We start from the raw sequence: 14,060 nt of genomic DNA, 5'->3' as shown, positions 1-14,060 counted from the left end.
AATAGTCATATACAATAGTGCTCATTTCATCAACTCAATTCTCTGTGACTCCCTGATCGACTCTGTAACCTCTCATGATTATTAGCCAATGAAAACCAGCCGCCATTGCATTTTCGTCAAAAAAAAAAATGGTGGTCCGCATCACTACGTCAGTTCATATGTGTTCTTCCGTGCGTTAGTGTAATACTCAGTGTTCCCAAAAAGAAGTCAAACCAAACATGAGGAAGTGTAACAAAACAAATTGCAGTGTAATGTGATAAAAGGGGGGAAACGAGAACCAGACACGTTCCAACAATCACCAGTTGTGTTTAATAACTAGGTTGATACACAGAACAAAAAGTAGACCCTTCTAAAGGCATATAGAAACGAAAAAAGTAAAGGACCTCAAATTTAGGATTATGATTTGTGAGTAAACAACATCTCATAGTTTCTACAGGTAATATTTGTTTTTTCCTATTGTAGTAAGACACAGTAGTGCAAAATCTAACCGAATTTGCATGTGACAACAGAAGGTTTTCTTCAAACCGCAGGTGCCACAAAAGACAACACTCTGTGTGTGAATGTGTGATATATACAAAGGAAACTATTTCCTGATTTTTGAGGTATTGGATAACGCTCTGTGTATCATTTTTGAGGTACTGTTTCCTTTGTATATATCTTTGCAAGTGCCATAAAAGACAACCTCTCTGAGTATCATTTTCACGGATATCTGTCAACTCGAACTTCTCATTGGGGCTTGAACAGCTTCTTGATTATACTTCTAAGAGCTGGAGCACTTGCACTGCACTTCTGATCGGTGAAGCATGATCTCCCCTCCTCCGCCGCCTTGCCAAGCTGTGGATCCATGGGCACCTTCCCAAGGAAAGGGACTCCCATCTCATGGCACATCTTCTCAGCTCCACCCTTGCTGCTATCGAACACCTCGCTGCATGCAACGAGCGACAGAAGTTTGGGGGCGTTCTCCTTGATATAGTTCAGGGCAAACTCTGTGGCGTCGGTGTCACCTGTCTCGCTTGGGTTCATGAATTTCAAATCGGAAAATGCCTGCCTCAAGCCACTCATGTTCTCAACAACACCCAAGACAGGAACCTTAACCTCTTTGCAGAAGTTTATCATCTTCCTTGCGTCAATTAGAGAAACTTGCTGTGGGGTGGTGACGATGATGGCACCATCTATTCCTGAAATCTGGAGGTACGAAACAATTGATATATTTTCATCTGAGGTTCCTGGAGGAGCATCCACCACGAGGTAGTCAATCTCTCCCCAATCAACATCCATTACGAACTTTTTGATGAGTCCACTCTTGCGAGGACCCCTCCATATGACAGCATCATCTGGGTCGGGCAGCAAGAAGCCAACTGACATGACACCAAGATTGGACTCAACATACACTGGTGACCAGCCAGCATTGCTTTGATGAATATCCTGGCCTTCGAGGCCTAACATTTTTGGGATGCTAGGTCCGCATATGTCTATGTCTAGAAGACCGACCTGATAGTCCTCAGCAAGGGCAAATGAGAGCTGGGCTGAAAACGTACTCTTCCCGACACCACCCTTGCCAGACATTACCAGTATCTTATGTTTCACAGTACTCATTCGCTCAGTGATGACAAGCAGATCTGGAAATAAAATAACTCAATTTAGCGTTGCCTTATCAAGAATAAAATTAATATAGATCAGAGAACAATAAGATGATGCCGATACGCAACCAATGACATAGGACATGTTAAAGATTAGATATAGGATGCTCACAGGCGTAAATAAAACAGTCACAGGTAAGTGGTTTATGTGTGACTGTGGGACATTAGGTCAAAAATAACAGCTGACTTCATCAGTAATAGCATCCATTAAGGGTGGCACACATACACAATTAACTGAACTAATGCTCTAGTTTTACATGTACATGTATGATGACAGTATGAGAAGCTTAACACAATGGTAGGTTCTTCAGGTACTTAATCAAACAAAACATAGTGCTTTTTCCATTGATCAAACTGAATCAGGGCGACTAAAATTTGGACATATATTACAAGGGCGCCGTCATCCGGTAATGTCACCTGAGAATCAATGAACCAACTGTAGAATCTATCAGGCATCTCATATATTTTCCTAGCACATATCAGACAATTGTTTTGCAGTTCATACCATGGAAGCTTCTTCCAAAATCATGGAGTACACGATCAGACATACAAAAACAACTTGTATGCACAGATTGCACGCAAATTTGCTGGCAGGTTGGGTTTAGTGACAGTCAAATTTAATAAATCTTCTGCACGCGAGCTTAATTCAAGCGCAACGCATGCTCAGGTAAGTGCAGACCACACGATCATCTACCAAGCTCGTACAGTCACACTCAGCTGCAACGAACCCCTGACCACAATAAGCATCGGTGCAACATGCTAGCAAGCAAACCACATTGATATCGCATAAGTATCTGATTGAGGAAACGGTGGCGCGGCGGCAAGTTGCAGAGAGGCAGAGTGGTGTTACCGGGGTCAGGGCCCGTGGGTGCGGTGGCGCAGATCTGCTGATTGGGGCATCCTGCGCATGACTCCGCCTTCCCCGCCGCATCCGACTGCGTCCCGGGGCAATCTGCGGCGGCGGAAACCCAGAAACCGATTAGAAGAGAATCGTAAAACCCTCGGATACAGACATACAGTAAACCCTCGCAAGCAAGTCGGTGTCCGTACGGTCGTTGGCGTCCGCCGGGACATCTCCGCCGCCGTCGCCGGCGCCGCTCGCCTCCCCGTTCCCTCCCTTCGCTGCGGCGGCGGCTGCTGGAGAAATTTCACCTGGCATCGAATTTGATTTGTGATTCTATATATGACGTTTTTGCCCTGGGTCGGAAGGCAAGTTTTCGTTCGAGTTCGACCCGGACCGAGACCTTGGGCTTGTCCCGTCCCGAACCCATTCGGCCGGAACCAGCCCATCCACAAGCGGAGACCTAGCCATGGCAGCCTCTCCGCAGGCGGCGGCCGCCGGCCGTCATGCGCTCAGCCGCGGGGCCGCGCCGCCGAGGCCGAGGCTTCGCTCTGCTCGGCCGGCCTCGTCGCTCGCACTCCCGCACCGCGCAGGTGAGTCAGCTACCCATCCCCGCCACCACTCCCGCCGCTCTATTGCTTTGTCCTACACTGTCACTCGTCCTAGCTTGAGAGCATCGTAAACGGCGATACGAATGATACTCGTTCCCAAATGCGAAATTGTTTGGGAAATGGCCGTTATAGTCCTGTTTAGTTTGACTTGAGGTTGTTTATCGAGTGGTGTAGCTTACTGATTGTTTCAAATTGAATGCAATCGATTCAGTATGGCAAGCTTTTACATGTGGAATCGGAGTACAAGGGTCCTATATCCCAACTAGATAAAAAGTAGAACAGGATTGCAGGCTGTCATTTTCAGCTACACATAGTTTGCTTCGTTGTAGCATGCGCTGTTCGCCTGTCAGAAATGTTTACTTGCCCCCAAGCATGTCTCCTTCCCTGGAGTCAGGCAAGGAATAATCCCTAAGTGGTTGCTTGCAAAATTCTTCCATGCTTTATCCAACAAATGAGGCAATCTCTTCATACTATAAGAGAAGCATAACATAAACTCTGTCATGTGTTACACGCACATTCAGAGGTTGGCCATTCTTGTGGAGCACTTCCTATGTATGCTTTCCCAGCTATCACATACTCATTCCAAACTGCATAGCCGATTTAACATGCTTTCTAACCAGTGAGCAGTTTCTTGTTTGTTCAGGACACTCCTGCCAATACCAACGGCCTTTTGCTCAACAGCTCATGTGCGGTTAACCCCGTGTGCATCCTTGCCATCGAGAAGAAACTTTGAAGGCTACATTCCCCGCAGCTGCTCGGGTTCCTCCTTGAAGATCTATACACGGGCATCGTTGCTATCTCCCTTGTCATCTTCAGCCCTCATGGTGTCTGCCCAGCTTCCCTCTTCTGATGTAGCCCAGCGGTCAGAGGAGTGGTTTGCTCTCCGCAAGGACAAGCTCACCACAAGCACCTTCAGCACTGCCTTGGGTTTCTGGGCCGGCAACAGACGGTCAGAGCTATGGAGTGAGAAGGTCTTCGGACCAAGCGACATCAAGTTGGCGGATGCAGCCCAGTCTGCCATGGCCTGGGGAACTAATCATGAAAGCATGGCTGTAGAGCAGTACGCGACCATCACAGGAAGGTCGGTGGGTTCCCTTGGTTTTGCCGTGCACACTGAGGCTAACTCTGGCTGGCTCGGAGCTTCACCCGACGGCATTCTGGGGTGTGACCCTGACGGTGGGATCCTGGAAGTCAAGTGCCCGTACAACAAGGGTAAGCCTGAGATTGCTCTGCCATGGCGTATCGTGCCATACTACTACATGCCTCAGGTGCAGGGCCTGATGGAGATCATGGGCAGAGACTGGGTCGACCTCTACTGCTGGACCCCCAACGGGAGCAGCCTCTTCCGGGTGCCTCGGGATCGTGCATACTGGGAGCTCATCCATGAGGTCCTGCGTGAGTTCTGGTGGGGCAACGTGATGCCCGCGCGGGAGCTCGCACTGCTCGGGAAGGAGGCGGAGGCAAGATCATTCGAGCCGCAGCCCAAGCATCGGCTCACAAACCTGGTGCTATATAGGAGCAGGAAAATGGCTTCTGAAGCCAAGTTGTTGTGTAGGGATGTTGGTGGCCATGTAGAATTCTTCCCATGAGTAATTCTGTCAATGGATGTACACTGTATTCTGATTATTCTTGAAATGAAATCATAAATTACTCACATATGTAGAATGTTTTCTTTTACTGTATATGGAAATGTGGGACTTCACCCCTTTCATAAAAAAAATTGAATTACTCACATCCATCACGCCCCTTCTTTTTATTGTGGTTAGAATAGTGTAAACTGATGTGATGTCCCCTATGACGATTCCCATGTTCTTCAGATTAACTTAAACTATTGAAATTACAAAGCAGGTAGCAGTGAATCAGGTGGGGTTCAGCTTAGCAAGACATGCAAACGAAATGTGATTTCTTACACATGGAACATGATCATGGCAGAACTTTTCTAACATTTGGGTTTCAGATTTCATTTTAGTTTTCGAAACAGACACATATGGACTATTTATTGCAAAGGAATAACAAAAAGAAGGAACTGCAGCTTTCATACAGTTTACCAAGCTTGTGGTGTATCGACATCAGAGATACCCCTAAAAAGGTCGTAAAAGATTCTGAATTTGCTGCTAACATGTACACAGTACACGTCTACCACATCAGAAAAATTCAAATACAAATTCAAATATCAGCTCGAAAATGAAGACACCATATTCAATTGTAATAGTGTCAATATGCCAAATCCATAGTCAATTTGTATTCTTCGCTCTTTTCTTGAGAGAGAACTTGTCGCCTTGTCTTTAATTGTAGGTCAAAATTTGAACCGAATTGTCGAGCCTCAACACTCCCAGTGGAACCTGTTTACACTATTCCTTCTTACACCTCATGTTTGAATTGATAAACAGGAGTGTTACTTTCTTCTTTTTCGCATCATGACCTATGTGGAGTGTAGGAAAGGAAGTTGCATCTCAAGTCAGATAAGCTTACTCCAATTGCACATCTCGGCTAAGCAGACGGAGAAGATATGAGTTTTCCTTTCACATAAGAGACTACGTCAAAGCTGAGTTGTATGTATGTTTATCGAGTTGTAGTTCAAATTTTTAACCGAATTTTAATTACAAGGTTGATGTATGTTCTGCATGTAGTCATTTTCTTCAGATTTGTTTGGCGAACTTTTTTGCATGTAAATTTCAGACTCCAGGTGCACCAGATACGTTGTCGTCTTGTCGATAATGTAGATAACTTGATTACCGGGTTTCATGAGGTCTGGTTTCCTAGCAGCAGGGGCTTCCTTCCTTCGCTCTTCCGTCCGGGCGCTGTTCCTGTTTGTTATGTTCCTTCGCTCTGATTATTCTTGAAATAAAATCATGAATTACTCATGTCAATCGCACCGCTTATTTTTATTTTGGTTAAGATAGTATAGGCTGATATGATGTCTCCTGTGACGATTCCCATGTTCTTCAGATTTACTTAAACTACTGAAACTAGAAAGAAGGTAGTAGCAGCGTGAATCAAGTAGGTGGTCAGCCAGCATGTGGGCTTCAGTTGTGTTTTTAAAACAGCCACGCCTGGACTACTTGTTGCAGTCTTGCAGAAGAACAAAGAAAACAAGGAACTACTACTACACCTCTTCCTTCATCTAGTTTACCCGAGCTTGTAGTGCAGCACGTCAGGTCGGGGACATCCCATGAGAGGTCGTAAAAGAATCTGAATTTCATGCTAACATGGACACGGTACACATCCATCACATCACAAATTTTCAAATGCAAATTGAGATCAAAGCTCGGGAAACAAAGACAACAGATTCAGTTCTGATAGTGTAAATGTGCTGAATCTGTCATGTTCAAAGAAGCTTGCCGAATTCAGTCTGAACTGAATCATCTACAATCTGATCCGCTGTCTTCTTTTCTGAATTTGGGGGAATTTGTCTTTGATTATCCAGTGTATTTGAACTGAATTTCTGTGACAATGTGAAGTATGTTGTGCATGTACTCAATTTCTTTCAGATTCTTTTAGCGAATTTTCTCGCATGTAAACTTTCTGACACCAGGCACACCAGATACGTTATCGATAACGTAGATAACTTGATTACCGGGTTTCATGAGGTCTGATTTCCTAGCAGCAGGGGCTTCCTTCCTTCACTCTTCCGGCCGCTGTTTGTTATGTATCAGTTGGCCAACACGTTCCCCCGTACGCAAAGCAAGAAAACACAGCAACGCGACAGGTGCTGCTTGCTTCCGGGATATGGATTCCTCCTCGGACGACAAAATGGATTGCTACTCTCCAAAGTCAGAATCCACCTGCTGCTGGCCACTTCTCGGCTCTCACGAATCCATTACTTTGCCTTGCCTGTGGAACAAGCAAGCTAGCTTAGCTAGTCTGAGTCGACATGATTCCAAAACCAACGGAGCTCACATTTGGTGCATGACCTATCTGGATCACACGGCATTTGACCCATAACACCGTCCACCCAATAAGATCAGTGCCGCTACGCAGACATCATCAGGAAAGAACACGCAACCTTCAGTAAAGATTGCCTGCAGCGCCACCTTCATTGTTGCTAACGAGGACGGCACAACAGGGCAGATTTTAGCACAACGAGATATATCAGACTCACAGTCCATTTCAGAAAACCATAACCAAGGGAGCAACCAAAGTGAAGATGGCGATTTTTTGGTTAGAAGTCACATTAATTTATTTATATCGAAGTAGCTATCCACTCACATGACACCACGACTCCAGGAAAAACTATTACAATGTCACGCTCACGCATATACAGATATAAAACATATACTCCAGGTCTTATTTGTGGGAAGCGAAGTAGTAGTAAGTTAATCTCCGATCTTCCCAGGAAGCTGCAGCATCAAGCAACCCACTGACACAATTTTTCACGCTGTACTTTTACACTATTGAACTGCAAATTCCAAGAGAAACATCGTGTTAACAAAATGAGTGCCTCATCAAGAAAGAAATAAACATTATACCAGCCAAAAAAATACAGCACCACCCACCTTATTGTCGCTGGTGAAGCCATAAATAGAACACCATCCTTTTTCTGCTGGATTTACCAAGTTTTTTTTTTTGTTTTTCTTGCAACGTAGCATGTGTTAGCGACCACACCTCCATGGATAGATAAGCAAACCTTTTTTTTTTTGTCTTTTCTTCCATCAGTAGTAGCTATGCTAAGATGACTGACTGGCTGTAAATCGACTGCTGGTCTCCCCTGTGGTCAAGGAGAAGGTATTCTTCCACTGGATAAAATGGAGACCAAATCCTTCTCCACAGGAAGAGATGAAGCTGGATCCCCTCGACACTTGTAGCAAAGGTAGTCCAGATCAAATTTCTCTTCAAACTTCTCATTCCGTTCTAAGCACCTTCCACACTGCCTGCATCTCTTGATGCAAACCTCGCATGCTCTGCAATTTCCAGATCTTCTGTCACTGCACCCCTCTTCAGGGCAGTCAAAAACAAGTTTGTAGCTCTGACATATAGGACACATCTCAATATCAAGAGCATATCCGTCTTCGCAACCTGATAAAAAATGGTTAGCATGACGGAACCGTGGAGCCCGGTTGTGCAACTCCTGCATCTTGTCGATGTTCAACAAGGATAATAACTCCTCATAATCCTGTTCTGGCAGATTGAAGTTCTTATCAATTCTGAGGCTCTTGATACCAGATTTTTCCTTCATATTGAATGACTTGAGATTGGCAATAAGACCATCTAAAGTTAACCTCGGGCAGCGCGCAATGCTCAACTGTGTAAGAAAGAGAAAATTAGAACATATAATAAACAGAAATGTTTCTGTGAAACTAAAAAATGTAGAACACAAGCACATGCACAGAAAGAGTTGTATCCAGAATTGGTAGGACAAGTTTTCTCTTGATGTTTCAACTTTGAACTACCACAAGAAATTATAAACATGAAAAATCATCCAGTCAAAGATTCTGTATGGAATTCTTCGCAATAGCCTTCAGGTTAGGAAGTCATATGATAAACTAGTAATGTGGCAAGAACATTTCATCCAGTATTTTCCTGCTTTTGCTGCCAGCTATCACAGCTCTTGCAGACCATGCAGGGGTCTCACCAAACTAATTCGCCCTAGAGGCTGTGATCCAGCAGACATATGGACAAGTTAATAGTAATACTCCGTATCTAAGTTTTTTATTTGTGCTATAATAATATGTAACAATAAAAACCAAGAAAAAGACCAAAAGCACACTCGACAGGATTGAGTATCAACATACCCAATAATCCATAGGGAATATTTGTGACAGTAAATACTTCCAGATAGCTAGAACTAGCTAAACGTATTATGCTTCATATAACATTTATGTTCCCTTAGGAACTGGCCCTAGCTCAATTTGTGGGAGTTGTGGCTGTAAACCTCCAATACCTGGGTCGAGTCCTATTCAGTTTGAAATTTTAGTGCCTATTACATTTTCTTTATCAGAGTATATGCTACGATAGGAAGTACACTAGTGTAACTATGAACATACACAGATAAAAATGTATTGCCAAATATCAAAGAGATGAAGTAATCCTGGAAAAAACTGCAAGAGGATTGTGTGGCTGACAACACTAACCTTCATTAACTTGGGATTACTTCCAAGAAGAGCATTCAGACCCTTATCGGTGACATGTATGCAGTCGTCGATATTCAGACACTGCAAAACACCGGGTATCTTCTGCGTGAGGCACAGAAGATCGGGATCAGATATCTTGGCGCTGAGGACCGGCTCCACGTGGATGCACTTCCACAGGGAGTCGTCGCCGCGGACAGCGGAATGCAGGGACTTGCACACCATCTCCACCGCCAGGAGGTCGCGGAGGCCGAGGTAGCGGAGAGCAAACACCATGGCATCATGCGGCGCGGCACCAGCATCAGCCGTGTCGTGGGACATCAATGCAGCATCGCCAGGGGGAGATGCAATCGGCTCTGCAAGGGGAGGCAGCCTCTGACTCTGAGCAGAGGCGGCGACAGAAGGGCCTCCGCAGGCAAAGGGGGCCGCCGCCTCGAAGGCGAAGGCGGTGCTCCGTGTGCCGCCGCCGCCACGGAGCGGGTCGACGGTGAGCGCGAGAGCCTGGTTGAGGAGGTTGGTGAGATCGGAGCAGGTTGCGAGCGCGGCGGTGAGCGTGGTCTCGAAGTTCATCCCGAAGGGGTCGGTGGGGAGGAGGTCGACGGGGTCGAGGTCCTCGAAGTCGTCCCACCAGAGGGAGTTGACCCCGATGGAGGAGAGCGGGGAGGCCTCCTCCGACCAGCAGCCGCAGCCCCGCATCATGGCCGCCGACCAGTCGTCGCTCGCCAGGAAGGAGCACGACGGGTGGTAATTCAGCGCCATGGATAGATAGAGATAGGTAGCCTCTTCCAAAATAATCAATCCCCTACTACTACTGCTGATACTCCTCTTTTTTTTGTGTTTTTTTCTACGGATGGATGGATGGATGGATGGATGGATGGAATATGAAGAACAAGAGAAGGAAGGAACGATGGATGGATAGGTAGAAGAAGACGGCAACCCTAGATCTCCCCGTTACCCCCACCAAAGAGCAGAGCAGAGAAGAGAAGAACCCTCTATTCCTGATCCGGGGCGAATCAAAAAATATCCCTAGGACCAAAAACTTCACGGAGCAATCTCGATCGGACGGATCCCAAATCGACCCGGCGGCAGAGATAGAAGAAGGCGGAGAATCAGACCCCGAATCGGAGCCCCGGCGGCGGCCCCATGGAAGGAGACGACGATTCGCCGCGGCAGGCAGGCAGGCGGCGGCTCGGGGCGCGATACGGAATACCCCACACCGGCGCCGGCGACGGCGGCAGGAGCCGAGATCCGCAAGGAGCGGAAGGGGCGGGTGGGCTCTCGGGAGCCTGCAGCGGACGCGCGCGGAGGACAGACGGAGGCGCCCTGGAATGCGGCGGCGGCGGGGAGTGACTGGGATTGGTGCGGCGATGGGGGGACGGGTGGTGGTGGTGAAACCCCCGGGGCAGGGCAGAGGAGAGGGAGGGGCGTTGGGGGTTCCGGGGAAATCGGCGTCTCCCGCTTGGCCTTCCGCGCGGCGCGAGGGAACGGGAGGTGGGAGATGAGAGGAGGGGGGGCGCGTGGCCTGCTCTGCCTGCTCTGCTCTGGGGTGGGGGCGCCTAGCCCGATCTCGTTTTCTACTCTAGGCTGGGGTGGGCGGGCGGGGCGGCTCCCTTTGTTTTCGTTGGGTTGGGGGTTTCACTTGTTCGCCTCCTCCCGTGCGCAGCGCGAGCGAGCGGGATCCGCGGAATATTTTTATCGTTTCCCGGGTTTTCCACTTTTTCCCCCGCGCTTTCCTTTCCCTCCCTGCACCGGCCGTCCGAATTTCGGGCCGCTTCCACTGCTGCGGTGTGTGACCGTTTCCGTGCATGCTGTGGTGGTTTCATGGCCTGTGCATGTCTCCTTTCTTTTGGAAAGCATTTTTTAGCAAGATTTTTTTGGAAGATTTTGTAGGCTGTGTTGCTGACATACAATGCAAATTAAAACGGTAGTATGTATAATTGACTTCCTTTTCCACCAACAATGTGAAAAATGGCAGTCCGTGCACATTTTCCGTCGGCAGCTCGGCGAGTGTGGGTTCGATGGCTAGTTAGCCTTTCATGGCTTTTTAAAGCTGTAACTACGGCAAGCCAAGGCCAGACCGGAACATTTATAAAAATCAACACAACATGGATTACAAAACCAATACACAAGAGAAGGACTCCGAAGGGGAAGCTAAAAGCTAAGGTAGAGATTCAAGGGGATTCAAAATCAAAATGTCTTTGACAACGGCGCTTTTGTAACTCTGAGACCACAGATGAATGCCTTCAATGCATCGCTCGGCGATGATGGCTGCAAGGTCGTCGATGTTGTTGAAGGCTAGGGACTTCAATCACCGATCATGGCGTTATTACATCCGGGGTTATGACCGTGCCCATGCACACGAGCCATGGGGTACTAAATTTGTCTTGAACGAAAAGAGACGGCTTTTATTGACTTCGTTTTCCTGCTACCGATATTTTGGACGTAATGACTTCCTTTTCCCGAACGATGTGTACGATGGCAGTCCGTGCACATTTTCCGCCAGCGATGCCTTGTTAGTTTTTCATGGCTTTCTCTTTGTTAAACGTAAATATGGCAGGCCATTGCCAGCCTAAACCTTTATAAATTTTGGCACGGTCTGGATTACAAAGCCATTACACAAGAGATAAGGACTCTCAAAAGGGGAGTCGAAAGCTAAGGTAGAGATTTAAGGGGGTTCAAAATTAAAGTGTCGAACACGAACACCTTCAATGCACCGCTCGGCAATGATGGCTACAAGGTTGTCCATGTTGTTGAAGACCAGGGTGTTCCTCGCCGATCATGGCTTTATTACATCTGGTTGGGTGTATGTCGTGTTCGTGCAGATGAGGGATGTGAAATTAAAGATGTATTGAACAAAAAGATACGACTTTTATTGACTTTGTTTCCCTGCTACCAATATTTTGGACGTAATGACTTCCTTTTCCCGAACAATGTGTACGATGGCAGTCCGTGCACATTTTCCGCCAGCGATGCCTTGTTAGCTTTTCATGGCTTTCTTTTTGTTAAACGTAAATATGGCAGGCCATTGCCAGCCTAAACCTTTATAAATTTTGGCACGGTCTGGATTACAAAGTCATTACACAAGAGATAGGGACTCTCAAGGGGGGAGTCAAAAGCTAAGGTAGAGATTTAAGGGGGTTCAAAATTAAAGTGTCGGACACGAACACCTTCAATGCACCGCTCGACAATTATGGCTGCAAGGTTGTCCATGTTGTTGAAGACCAGGGCTGTTCCTCGCCGATCATGGCTTCATTACATCTGACTGGGTGTATGTCGTATTCGTGCAGATAATGGATGTGAAATTAAAGATGTCTTGAACAAAAAGATACGACTTTTATTGACTTTGTTTTCCTGCTACCAATATTTTGGACGTAATGACTTCCTTTTCCCGAACAATGTGTACGATGGCAGTGCGTGCACATTTTCCGCCAGCGATGCCTTGTTAGCTTTTCATGGCTTTCTTTTTGTTAAACGTAAATATGGCAGGCCATTGCCAGCCTAAACCTTTATAAATTTTGGCACGGTCTGGATTACAAAGTCATTACACAATAGATAGGGACTCTCAAGGGGGGAGTCAAAAGCTAAGGTAGAGATTTAAGGGGGTTCAAAATTAAAGTGTCAGAGACGAACACCTTCAATGCACCGCTCGACAATTATGGCTACAAGGTTGTCCATGTTGTTGAAGACCAGGGCTGTTCCTCGCCGATCATGGCTTTATTACATCTGGCTGGGTGTATGCCGTATTCGTGCAGATAAGGGATGTGAAATTAAAGACGTCTTGAACAAAAAGATACGACTTTTATTGACTTTGTTTTCCTGCTACCAATATTTTGGACGTAATGACTTCCTTTTCCCGAACAATGTGTACGATGGCAGTCCATGCACATTTTCCGCCAGCGATGCCTTGTTAGCTTTTCATGGCTTTCTTTTTGATAAACGTAAATATGGCAGGCCATTGCCAGCCTAAATCTTTATAAATTTTGGCACGGTCTGGATTACAAAGCCATTACACAAGAGATAAGGACTCTCAAGAGGGGAGTCGAAAGCTAAGGTAGAGATTTAAGGGGGTTCAAAATTAAAGTGTCGGACACGAACACCTTCAATGCACCGCTCGACAATTATGGCTACAAGGTTGTCCATGTTGTTGAAGACCAGGGCTGTTCCTCGTCGATCATGGCTTTATTACATATGGCTGGGTGTATGCCGTATTCGTGCAGATAAGGGATGTGAAATTAAAGATGTCTTGAACAAAAAGATACGACTTTTATTGACTTTGTTTTCCTGCTACCAATATTTTGGACGTAATGACTTCCTTTTCCCGAACAATGTGTACGATGGCAGTCCATGCACATTTTCCGCCAGCGATGCCTTGTTAGCTTTTCATGGCTTTCTTTTTGTTAAACGTAAATATGGCAGGCCATTGCCAGCCTAAACCTTTATAAATTTTAGCACGGTTTGGATTACAAAGCCATTACATAAGAGACGAGGACTCTCAAGAGGGGAGTCGAAAGCTAAGGTAGAGATTTAAGGGGGTTCAAAATTAAAGTGTCGGACACGAACACCTTCAATGCACCGCTCGACAATTATGGCTACAAGGTTGTCCATGTGTCCATGTTGTTGAAGACCAGGGCTGTTCCTCGCCGATCATGGCTTTATTACATCTGGCTGGGTGTATGTCGTATTCGTGCAGATAAGGGATGTGAAATTAAAGATGGCTTGAACAAAAAGAGACGACTTTTATTGACTTCGTTTTCTGCTACCAATATTTTGAATGTCGTCGTGGTGAACGAGCAGATGCCATAGGATGGCTTAAGTTGGGGCCGAATGGACGTATGAGGATTCGGGGGAGGGTTTGTGATCAGGTGTGATGAACTTCCGGATGGCTTCCTCAAGAACTTGG

At 46.4% G+C, this 14,060-nt stretch overlaps 3 protein-coding genes across 3 annotated transcripts; 1 reads left to right on the top strand and 2 right to left on the bottom strand.

Annotated features, from left to right (window-relative positions):
* Positions 1 to 375: 375 nt before the first annotated feature.
* On the bottom strand, positions 376 to 2,799 carry LOC124671842 (cytosolic Fe-S cluster assembly factor NBP35-like). Its single transcript, XM_047208163.1, has 3 exons — positions 2,691 to 2,799; positions 2,491 to 2,592; positions 376 to 1,619 (listed from the first exon to the last, which is right to left on the bottom strand). Exons 1-3 carry the CDS (start codon positions 2,797 to 2,799, stop codon positions 727 to 729), a joined length of 1,104 nt encoding a protein of 367 aa, XP_047064119.1. The 3' UTR covers positions 376 to 726.
* A 125-nt stretch (positions 2,800 to 2,924) lies between these two features.
* Positions 2,925 to 4,746, top strand: LOC124674847. The gene is made up of 2 exons (XM_047210903.1): positions 2,925 to 3,074; positions 3,720 to 4,746. Exons 1-2 carry the CDS (start codon positions 2,951 to 2,953, stop codon positions 4,679 to 4,681), a joined length of 1,086 nt encoding a protein of 361 aa, XP_047066859.1. The 5' UTR covers positions 2,925 to 2,950; the 3' UTR covers positions 4,682 to 4,746.
* Positions 4,747 to 7,246: 2,500 nt separating this feature from the next.
* Positions 7,247 to 10,338, bottom strand: LOC124671841 (F-box protein SKIP14-like). Its single transcript, XM_047208162.1, has 4 exons — positions 9,622 to 10,338; positions 9,164 to 9,579; positions 7,589 to 8,334; positions 7,247 to 7,491 (listed from the first exon to the last, which is right to left on the bottom strand). Exons 1-3 carry the CDS (start codon positions 9,917 to 9,919, stop codon positions 7,807 to 7,809), a joined length of 1,242 nt encoding a protein of 413 aa, XP_047064118.1. The 5' UTR covers positions 9,920 to 10,338; the 3' UTR covers positions 7,247 to 7,491; positions 7,589 to 7,806.
* Between the last annotated feature and the right edge of the window lie 3,722 nt (positions 10,339 to 14,060).

This window comes from Lolium rigidum, chromosome 7, assembly GCF_022539505.1.
Source record: "Lolium rigidum isolate FL_2022 chromosome 7, APGP_CSIRO_Lrig_0.1, whole genome shotgun sequence".
NCBI classification, from domain to species: Eukaryota; Viridiplantae; Streptophyta; class Magnoliopsida; order Poales; family Poaceae; genus Lolium; species Lolium rigidum.
Note: the sequence above shows the minus strand (reverse complement) of the source record. Positions and strands in the feature narration are given on the sequence as shown.

Bases quoted from the DNA above. Each gene is read 5' to 3' on its own strand.
- LOC124671841 (XM_047208162.1), bottom strand. From the start codon at position 9,919: ATGGCGCTGAATTACCACCCGTCGTGCTCCTTCCTGGCGAGCGACGAC. The intron at 9,580-9,621 runs GCACACGGAGCA...CGGCGGCCCCCT, and splicing joins CCCGCTCCGTGGCGGCGGCG to TTGCCTGCGGAGGCCCTTCT. The intron at 8,335-9,163 runs GTTAGTGTTGTC...TTTCTTACACAG, and splicing joins GTAATCCCAAGTTAATGAAG to TTGAGCATTGCGCGCTGCCC.
- LOC124674847 (XM_047210903.1), top strand. From the start codon at position 2,951: ATGGCAGCCTCTCCGCAGGCGGCGGCCGCCGGCCGTCATGCGCTCAGC. The intron at 3,075-3,719 runs GTGAGTCAGCTA...ACCAGTGAGCAG, and splicing joins CGCACTCCCGCACCGCGCAG to TTTCTTGTTTGTTCAGGACA.
- LOC124671842 (XM_047208163.1), bottom strand. From the start codon at position 2,799: ATGCCAGGTGAAATTTCTCCAGCAGCCGCCGCCGCAGCGAAGGGAGGG. The intron at 2,593-2,690 runs GTACGGACACCG...CCGCCGCCGCAG, and splicing joins CCCGGCGGACGCCAACGACC to ATTGCCCCGGGACGCAGTCG. The intron at 1,620-2,490 runs GTAACACCACTC...TTTTATTTCCAG, and splicing joins ACCCACGGGCCCTGACCCCG to ATCTGCTTGTCATCACTGAG.